At 26.7% G+C, this 11,412-nt stretch overlaps 1 protein-coding gene across 1 annotated transcript; it reads right to left on the bottom strand.

Moving 5' to 3' along the window:
• Positions 1-484: 484 nt before the first annotated feature.
• On the bottom strand, positions 485-10,387 carry LOC112597133 (serine/threonine-protein kinase nekl-3-like). Its single transcript, XM_025343070.1, has 5 exons — positions 10,063-10,387; positions 5,116-5,335; positions 4,060-4,304; positions 2,240-2,353; positions 485-686 (listed from the first exon to the last, which is right to left on the bottom strand). The coding sequence occupies exons 1-5, from the start codon at positions 10,258-10,260 to the stop codon at positions 564-566; spliced, it is 900 nt and encodes a 299-aa protein (XP_025198855.1). The 5' UTR covers positions 10,261-10,387; the 3' UTR covers positions 485-563.
• Positions 10,388-11,412: the final 1,025 nt, after the last annotated feature.

Genomic DNA, 11,412 nt, shown 5'->3' with positions numbered 1-11,412 from the left:
AAATTATTATTATTATCAGTTCTGTAGGACTAAAATTTGTTTCAGTTTATAGTTATAATTATTTATTTTAAAAATAACAAGTACCTATTGCTTTGCGCCAAGAGTGCTAATAATACTGTCATATTTATTGTATTTATATATGCAAAAAAAAAAAATAATATTGAATATGTTAAATGAAATGCTTATACAAATTTTAGTAACCGTTTTAATTCTTGATTATGTAAAAAAAAAAATCATCAATCAATTGTTGTACATTTATTGTTTTCCCCTAATAAAGATGTATAAAAATAAATAAAATATATAATAAAAAATTAATTAGTTTGTAATTGTACAAAAAAAATAGTCTTCTAGATTCTATAGTTAGGTGCATTTACTCTATCAAAAGTATTATATCGTGGTTTAAAATATTACATCCATAAAAGTTTATTGGCAAATCATTTTTAAATAATATCTTTTAAAAACTGGTAGATACTATTAAAAAAGTTAATCATTATAATAATGTGGAATCTATATTATAATAATACTATAATGGTATTTTATATAAACATAACTTCATCATAATACTATGATGAAAGTACGGTGTTCCAAGATTCTGCCAATCCTCTCTGTGTTACTCTCAGGATCTGTGATATATTTGGCCTGGACTTGTGATCGACTATAATACAGCTATCTATGAATTTTGTAATCTACATATGTGTAAAATATAAAACATTTGATAATCGTGTGACAGTTTATATGGTGTTTAAAACTTGAAAGTTAAACATGTTTCATAAACAATAGAAATAAATAATAATTAATACTAAGGTACATTACAGTATTCATTCTACATTAAAATATATATTAATTTATCAATTAAAAAAAAACAGTTTTATAACTTGTACTAATGAAAATATTATTTTTATAAATCTTTTAAAAATGTATTAAAATAGTTGATTACTATACAATCTTGGGTCTTAATAAAAATCAATCCATATTTATTCTACAAAATTCCTTAACCTTACCATGAATTAGTGCATCTACAATTTAGACCTCTTAATATTTTATTCTGAAATAGATTTTAAAGATAAATATTTTGCTAAAAAATCATTACCTACTATACTTGTTAACACGTTGAGTGCCGCGTTATTTGTGACTGTTGTATAGTGAGTTTCCGCGCCAAAACTAGGCAGCGACGCCGACGGTCGACTACGTATCGACATCGGTTCTCCGCGCCCGACAAAATTATTATTTATAAATTAAGTTTATTATTTTAAGTTATAATAATTTTGTCATCAACAAATGCGTATCTATCAAAATAAATATGTAATAAATGCTATGTAAAATGTAAATAATATAGAATATACCATAGTCTGGGAACATAAATACAAACTAATATTGTTATTCAAGCAAAATGCAACATAAACATTATAAAAATAAACTATTATTTTTGTCAGTCAATTAGTAACAACACAAATAATATTATATTATTATATTATTATATTATTGGAAATTGAAACGCCGTGAATTCGTATCGCCGTCACTGTCGTCGTCATCATTTGGGGAAAAATAATTATTAATACCCACTAAAAATAGCTACGCAAAATCCAAATATACCGATGAAATCACGAGATCCTACTGAATAACTACATATAAAAATCAAAACTGTACGTCAATAACCGATTTAGAAATACGCCCATAAAGATACACATTACATTTGTCGACTACGTGTCGACCGCGGTTCTGGGCGCCCGACAACAGTTGTCGACTACGTGTCGACCGTGGCACTCAACGTGTTAAGTATCAAAATATATATATTCCAATTTAGCAACAAAAACTTGAATGCAGATTTTTTAGAATAATTATCAGTATCTAGAATATAATTAATTCCATATTATGAAAGCAGACATGAACAACAAATTGTTTAAAAATATATTACCCTAATAATCATGTTAGAAACTTTATATTTGTATATTTATTGATTATTTTAGTCAATAAATATTATTTTTTATTAAAAATTAGTAAGTAAAGACAGCCTAACTATAGAACTCATAATATTATTTTTGATACCAATAAATGTATTAGTATTAGATATTAACATTATATTTCTAATAATAATAATTCTAACCTTTAATGCAACCCTCTGAAAAACAAAGAAAATATAGCTTACATAGATTTTAAGATTGAAGACCCTTGGTCTAAATGATTGTAAATATTTGCATAACAACCATTAGATATAGCAATATAGAATATAAATACTGACCTTTATGGAATAGATGTCTGAAGGTATGGGTGGGTAAAATCCATGTATAATTCTTTTGGTCATCAAGTTCATGTCTAAGGTATTCAAATGAAATGGCGCCTGAAGTGCCACCAACTAAAACAAAACTACCAATGTGAATGAAGGCATTATAAATCAGTTAATTAAAACAATTATGAAAGAAACCAAACCAAATGATTGAAGTAGTACAGAGTACTACCTATACTGTTAGTAGAAATGAATACTTTTGTGTATAAATGAATCGGCTATCGGGCTATGACTTGTAGATAGTAGAGATATTATATATGGGAAAATATACAATTTTTACGTTCATATTTATTTTGTTATATGAAATGTTTATATTTACATTAAATATGTTAATTTTAAGTATCGTAGTGATTTCAAACGATACTTTATTGTATAAATATATTTCACATTTTTATTTTTAGTAAAGCAACACATGTACTGATTTTAAAATGATGTGTTAATTTTTGTGTGTATGTGTATATTCGATAAGTAGGTAGTTGATAAAATGCTTTGATTTTAAAATTTTAGGGTGGGTTTAGATAGCAAATTGAATTTACTTTGAATTTTAAAGAAGTTAAAGTAAAAAATTCCCAATACTTTTTTTTATATGTATATAATTGTGAAAATCAAAAAAAAAAAGTAGACAGGCGAGCACCGCTTTTCTGCATATTAGGCGTCGAGTTAATCACAATAAGGTTATTAATAATTTATTAAATTTAAATTAAATTATGTATCATTGAATCATTGTATATTTGAATACAAAAAACAATTTTGAGTGGATACAGTCTATCACCCTATACCACTAAATATATCTTGTGATATAACTATTAAAGTAATTTATTCTATTTTTACTAATAATTAGATAAGTTGATAAAGTTTTTTTCAAAAATATTGTATTGATTATGTTATTAATATTTATTTATTATAATTTATAACAATATATATTTATACCTTGTTATATCCACTTATATAATTCAAAATGTAATAATAACTTTCTATAAATACTGTAAAATAATAAAAATATATAATAGCTTAAAATAAATCAAAAATGTCATTGCGTGGTATAGTTAAATTTATAATAATATACTGTCGTAATTCACAATTGTTTTTTACATGCATTTGAAATTCGAAATTTAATAAAAATTTTCTGAAATCACAATATTATTGATCATACCACTAGTATATAACATATTTATAATTTTAAGTAGATATTACGAAAATAGTATATGGTTAGCACAAATGCACAATCAAACACGAAATGTGTAAGTAGAAAAATAATGGAACTAATGATAATTTATCATAGATAATGATTTTTAAATATTATATTCATTAAGAAAAAAAAACACTTATAACAGTCATCTAAGTATAATTACAAAGTATTAAATGTGCTTACTATAAAGCAAAATATTTTTATTTATTACTTTTTTTGCTGTTCACATTTAATTTTTAAAAACTATTTTTTAATGACGAAAGGAGCCTTTTAAATAGCTTATTTTAAAGTTTGATTGTCTAGGACTCTAGCTCTGGACTTGTATCCAGATTATTCCCAACTCTCCTAACGCCTTAAGCCTAATACATTAATTAACCATTAAATTTATTTTAATAATAAAATACTCAGTTTTAGACTTTATAAGTAGCTACAGAGTTATCCTCATGGTTATAAATTGTTCTAATTGCTTACCTAATTGGTATTAGTGTGTCAAGAAGTGTAGTATTTAAAACTGTATATCATTGATACGAATCCGGTAATAATTATAATTACATTTTATTATGTTATAAATCATAATGTCGCATACCTCGTATATGACACAAGCCATTGACCATATATCGCTATCAAAGTAATACTTTTGATGTAACATCCTCTCGGGGCTCATGTATAGAGGAGAGCCTAGCACCGATCTACATGTCATGTCTAGACTGTTCGTTATATTTTTGCTAAATCCAAAGTCGCCAAGCTTAATTTTTACTCCTCTCCACCGCTCGTAAAGCGAATTTTCTTCTTCTTTCAATCCGTATACAAAAATGTTGGCCGGTTTGATGTCTGCGCATGAAAAATATACCACAATTATGTTACATAATATATAAAATTATAAATATATCTCATATCAAAAAATAATAATAGTGATATATTAAGCAACAATAAGCTAATTCACACATTGAAAAAAATATTATTTAACAATAGTTTAAATTTTTAACAACAATTTTGGCATTTTTTATGAATTATAAAAATGTTCATACTCATAAAATTACTTGGTAGCTATTTAATGATTTAAATTAAGTAATAGATAGGTACTATAAAAATAATTATATTTAAAATTATAATTATGTTCAAATGGTCATTTTATCTATATGTCAATATTTTAAGATATGGTCCGTATAATATAAAATTGCATGTATAATTAAATATAATTAAATAAGCAATAATAATAAAAACTATTGTCATTGTAATTATTATTATTATTTTTTTTTTTTTTTGTAATCTAAAAATTGAAGTATTTTGGTAGCATAAACAGACGAAGGCCAACACTTGATACTTTCCCGGGGACTCTAATATGTTTAAGACTGAAAATTATTTAACATTTTGAAAAAATAATTGATACATATTGACTTGTATTATTATTTAAGTGTTTTTAATTTTTATATTTTATTAAAAAATAAGAATAAAATAAAAAAAATAAATAGAAAACTGTTGTAATGAGACCAAAAATGATTTATCCTCTCCTTCATAGAACACCGCTAAATAGTGAGCTTATTAGTGTCTACACGTAGTATATTAGCTAGTTTACAAGTGTCTTAATGAAATGGTTTTTAAAAACATTCAATCGGAAAAAATAAAATTTATTATATTATACCTCGATGCATTATTCTTGATTTATGCATGTGATAAAGTGCACTGGACAATTGGACGCCACAGGACCAAATGATCGATTCTTTAATTAGACTAAACTTATCGTAATGTTCATGAATAATCCGTCTTAAATCTCCGCCAGTAGCAAGTTCCAAGCCAATTTTCAATTCAAAATCCGAAAAATCCCACCACAAGCATCGTATTATATTTGAATGATTCAGTTTCTATTGATAACATAAATAATACATATTTTACATAGGTATTAAAAAATATTTTGGTACTGTTTTAAAACTTATGTAAATATTTTTGAAAAAAAAAATGAATAATTAAATTTCATGTAAGTACCTATACCTAGGGATTAAAATTAGTGACGTTGGTATGTTAAAATTAAAGTTTTATTAACAGTAGAGTAGTACAATAATATAACAAACATAGCTGCTTGATAGTTAATAGTCGCAATAGGTAATATATTTACATAATATAATATACCAGAGGCGGCCAAACGATCGATCGCGAATGATTTCAAATTCGATCGTGTTAGAATTTATTTATAGACTATGCATGTGAAAATTAATCATGGTAGTATAGTAACTTAATAATAAAAAACTTTTTTTATTGAAATCGATCCTTAAAGGTAAAGTATATTTTTAGTAGATCGTGACCAAAAAAAGTTAGGCCGTTCTTGATATATAGGTACACTCTATTACTATACAGAGAGACTCTGAGGACATGAATAAAGAGTGTATAAACACACATTCTGTGAGACTCCGTGTAGGTACAATAAATACCTGGTACATTCATATGAAAAATTATTATTTACATATTTTATAAAAAAAACTAAGATATAATAAACTACTGCTTCAATTTGTAAAATAATAAAAGTATTCCTAATTTTTTTATTTTTTGTGGATAGGTATTTAATATTATCGAGAAAACTTTTTTAGTAAGAGCATTAATATTTTAAAGTATTTTACTCACGTGCAGTATTCAAAATCATCACTAATATTCAAGTACAAGGTGTTTCATTAAGAACGTCAGATTTTACGAGTATCTTATTATTACTTAAGAGAGACGACGCCTCACCCGCAGTGTTGTCTGTCTTACATACATACAACATTGCAAATTTTCGTTCAGCAGAATCCATTTTATGTTGTTAGCTTTAACATTCGAGTAAATTTACCTATTATCAAACTTAAAGATAAAAATTTTATCTAGGCAATGACATAGAATTTTATTGATATTTTAATTTTAAATTGAGTTATAGCTATATAAGATATTGAAACTTTAAAATGCTCATAACTCACTTTAAAATTATAATATTAACAAAAGCCTATGTCATATTCTTATATTTAAGTTCGATAATAGGTAAATTTACTCTAATGTTAAAGCTAACAACATAAAATGGATTCTGCTGAACGAAAATTTGCCATGTTGTATGTATGTAAAACAGAGATAACACATGCGGGTGCGGCGTCTTCTTAGTTAGAAAAATAGTGTAGAACAGAAAAATTATATGAACATGTAGTATACATCCTCTTTTCTGATTTACGTGGGAAATAAAACATCTGCTAAGTCAGCAAGCTAAAGTTTTGGTCTTCAAATACCTAACCCATTATTCGCTGATACATATCCGAGTCTAGTTCATTAATAATTTCTTCTTTAAATTTTTCATTGGTTCGTGGTTATTTTCAAAAGTTTTGATATAACTCCTAAGAAAAAAATCTAGTGGAGTTAGATCAGGGAGGCTAGTTTTAGTCACCATTTCGTTGAAAAAGTCGACCCTCAAATTTTTCAAACAATAACATGAATAGATGGAACTAAAGTTTTCTTACGTAGCCGATTTCGATATATTTTAAATGTTATATTCCTACATAAATTGGAGAATTAATACTAAATGTTCATATCATTCTTTAATTTAAACAATTTTTTCTAATAAATTAATTACCAAATTAAATCAAGCGTTCATAATGAAACACTCTATAGATATTATCATAATCGTACATAATTTATAAGCGTAATGTACTAAATGGCTAGTACCTATCATCATAATTAGTACTTATACTAAATCTAGTGGCATAATATTGTGTATAATTTAGAGCCAAACGTAAAATAGTTGAAACTTATATAATGAACAACTTTTTAAACAATATATCATTGTACTACATTTACTCATACACTATACATCACGGTTTTTTGCGTTATTTCGATACAAGACTATTGAACGTGTACGACTTTTTAACGCGTGTTAACTTGATACAACTAGATTTCAACGCTTGTCAGTTCGATGCATAAAATTTAAAAAAAGTAAATTAAATTAAAAATACAGAATTATTGTTTATACACATGTATATAAATATAATTATTATATTCTATCAAAAATAATTAAATTAAAAATCCAGAAATATTGATGTACTTAAAGCTATAATTAATAAAATACTAAAAATTAGTAAAAATTAATAAATTCATATATTAATTAAATAAGTTAATTAAAATAACCCACCATTGAAGAAGTTTATCTCATAAAAATTATGTTGTTATAGCTTTTGTGGTATATTCTTTCATTTTATTGATCGTTTTTCTTTTCAATATTTATTTTAAATATTTGGTATATGATTATGTTGTTAATTTTATAATTTCATCTACATAAAAAACCAATATGTAATACACATTTCATAAAAAAAAATGCTTAATACCTTATAATACAGGTTTACCTTATTGTATGCGTTTATCCAAGCTTAACATACTTTCTCTTCATTGTAATATTTTTCTCCACTTTTTCGATCTTGTTTGCAAAGAAATCCTCTAAAAACAAGTAGACTTCGTTTACTTTTAATACAGTCCAACTAAATTTGTATTCGTTATTTTGTAAGTTTCTTGGTGAATACTCAGTATCGTATGTTTTATTGTTTGTAAAAGTGACAGTGGAATGCGTATTATGATGTTTCTGATAAATATTTAACGATACAAACGGCAATAAAGATAAACGTGATGTAATCAGAATTTTCCAACTTAATACATTTATATTGTTAATAATACCTAATGTACACAAAGTTTAAAAAATACACCGAATTGACATGTCGTGTCGAAAAGTCCCCGAATCCATCAATTTAACACGCGTCTTAATCTATAATAGTGTTTTTTCCATCAGATTTATTCCTGTTTTTTTCCGATTATTTCATAAATATCTTCATTTAATTTCGAATTTTCCACGAAATTTTTCATAGTATTTATGCACTAGTTAAGCCGAATTCCCACGTGTAATTTATAAGTACACGAACTTAATAGGCAAACAGACAAGTAATTTTTATATGTTAATTTTAGGATGTTCCGATAGTTAGTACCTATATTTGTATGATGGTGATGATTTCTTTTGACCAAACACTAGTTCTTTTATTATTGATGAAAATCTTTTTTTCGGTAATACATACCAATTGACAATTACATGTGTATCTAGTTAAATATCAATATTATACCTATAGGCACATATGTGCTATAAATAACAGACTAAACACTTTACGTAGCTTGTGCTTTATACTTTTATAGTTATAAATTACTTTATTATATTACAATATATTATCATTTATTATGCCCATACATTTAGATATCGAAGTTATATTATTGTTACTACCTAAGCAAAGTAATAAACACTCGTGTAACGTGCGTTGAGTGGGCCGTTAGGTGATTGGATTATAGGAAAATATACTGGGCATATTCCTGTTTTAAAAATGTACATAGGTAATATAATAGGTAATAGATACCACATCAAGTAATTATCTATATAATTTATGGTAATCATTTCCGTTGATAAAATATTTATGACTAATTTGAATGGGAATCACTAAAATTTAGAAAAACAAACTAAATAAAATATTCACTTTGACATACACCAACAAGCTACAGTTCACAAAAGATACTTAAAAGTTATTTATTTTTAATTTAACATTTTTTCTAAAAATACACATCACATACACATACAACATACTGCCATAATAATTTTTTTGATTATATATGTCACACGTGTAATATATAAAATATTTTAAACTGTTGTGGTTGTGCTATGTCAGTAGACAGTAGATATTACGTTGGACAGTTTTATCGCATGGATGGTCTTGTTGACGTCGAATCATATAAAAACACGGAGTATAATATACATAATAATACAAAAATAATTTTAAGCGTAATATTTGATTACTTCAATATATATTCTATAACTAGGTAGGATATCTTCAAAAATAAACACTCTGTATTCTGTAACGCCTAAAAGCAATTGCGTAAATTGGCCTATACTAACTAATGAGTGTACATAATATTTATGATGCAAAGTGTAACAAAAACAACTGACAATAATTAATGTAATCAAGTTAGTATCAACTATCAACTGTATAATTACTTTTATTCTTAGATATGTTTTTTTAAATTTAGATATTATATAACATTTTAATTACTATATATTAACAAAAATGAATTATTGATTAGAACAAAAACATTTACTTATAAGTATTAGTTGAATACATAATTTAGCTGTATCTATTACACTCTATACGACCATACAGTCCTCAAACTTGTATTTAAATTAAATTTAAATTATATAGGGCACTGAGTAAAAAATAGAAAAATTTATATAAAAATGAAAAATCGACACTCCGTGTTTTTGTGAAAAAATTAATTTAATTCCTACATATTGAGGAACTCGCCGCTATCATGTGGCCATGTGGATAGACACTACACACATAGATTATATAGCTATATTAGGTACTTTGGTAATATAATAAGACCTTTACTGCTATATGTATACACTACGAACACGCATGTGCATAACGATGAGTACGCGCACGCGTCAGTACATATAGTCATATAGGTAAGTATTAAGTATATATCAATATATCATTAGGTACTTCTATTATATATTTATGAATTATTTTATTGTTGGACATAACATTATTATACCGACCTTTAAGTTGCTGATTTCGTTCACGCAATCCCGTACGGTTTTTGGGTCGTGAACAATGTTCTGCAAGTGTACTATTTTTAGGGCAATGTGTTCGTTGTCCGGCTCTACCAGTGCTTTGTACACCGTACTGAATGTCCCTTTGCCCAACACCCGGTCGAAAATCACTCGTCTGCACGACTGTCGTTCAAGCTCACTCATGGTTAGGTTATTAAATAATAATAATTGTTACACTTCCAACCGCAATGAAGATAATATTATTAGAAACGGCAATAATGATGTTAAAATATACGCGTGCACACGTCCCCACGTGCGTCTGTCGAGAATCGCTGCGGTCGACTGCAACAGTAATAATTATTAATTGTCCGATTGTCCAGGCCAAAACGTTGGTAGGTACACGACTGTGAACGCCGTGTGCGAAATAATGTGGACTGATAACCCGACCTGCAATACCGCACGTATACTAATCGCACGATATGCGACCGCATATTTTTCATGTCTCCATAATGTCAATACAATGACATATAAATGTATATTGTATTATATATATAATAATAATAATATTAATAATAATAATGCAATAATTATAGTTTATAGCGTTCGTCACATCGTTAGGCAATGTTTTACAACGTCGCAGTACAGCAGCTACCGTAGTCGTAGCCTATACGTACCTGGTACCTATATAACCCGCGTATATAATAATGTATAGTAAGTGTCACCCACGCCGACTGTTGAATAATAATATAGACGTAAACATTGTCACCGCTGTCGATAAACACAGCCGACATGAACTCCATTCACCCGGTATTTTACTTCTCTATTATTTGCACCGTATAGATTGAATTTGAATACCTACTCGTATAACCTATAGTCGCCGTACCAGAGGCGACATTGCCGTGGAATAAAAGTTAATTAATTTACCGCTAATTGACAAGTGACGCTGTTCCTACTGAGTATACTTGAAATGTTTCAGAAACTGTATAATACGGTTCTGAAATTTATATTATAAATAATCAAACATAATTTTAATATTGTACCGTACAATAAAATAGGTTTCAAGAGATTATATGCTAAATATATTAATAGATATTATCGAGAGTATTGTTTCAGAATTTTCAACAGAATTAGAGCACTTTGTTAAATACGTAGGTAGGTAAGTATTATCAGATTCAAAAAAAGGGAAAAATTAAAGTTTGTACTGTAAAGTAGACTTTGAGCGTACCTCATTTTATTACTGTTTAATATATATGGATGAATTACATTTGAATTTAATCATTGCATTTGAAAAACGATTCTAGGCAAAAATTATGTTATTAGTTATTACTTATTACTAAGTATAGTCTGATATATTTA

The sequence above is a fragment of the Melanaphis sacchari genome, unplaced genomic scaffold, assembly GCF_002803265.2.
Source record: "Melanaphis sacchari strain LSU unplaced genomic scaffold, SCAv2.0 Contig37_pilon_pilon, whole genome shotgun sequence".
NCBI lineage: Eukaryota > Metazoa > Arthropoda > Insecta > Hemiptera > Aphididae > Melanaphis > Melanaphis sacchari.
This window is presented reverse-complemented; position numbering and strand designations above follow the sequence as displayed.

What these genes read in the sequence shown, in the direction of transcription:
- LOC112597133 (XM_025343070.1), bottom strand. Translation starts at nt 10,260, where the DNA reads ATGAGTGAGCTTGAACGACAGTCGTGCAGACGAGTGATTTTCGACCGG. An exon ending in ATCAAGAATAATGCATCGAG is followed by an intron (nt 4,305 to 5,115) that starts GTATAATATAAT and finishes TTTCATGCGCAG; the next exon opens with ACATCAAACCGGCCAACATT. An exon ending in CAGACATCTATTCCATAAAG is followed by an intron (nt 687 to 2,239) that starts GTCAGTATTTAT and finishes ACACATATGTAG; the next exon opens with ATTACAAAATTCATAGATAG.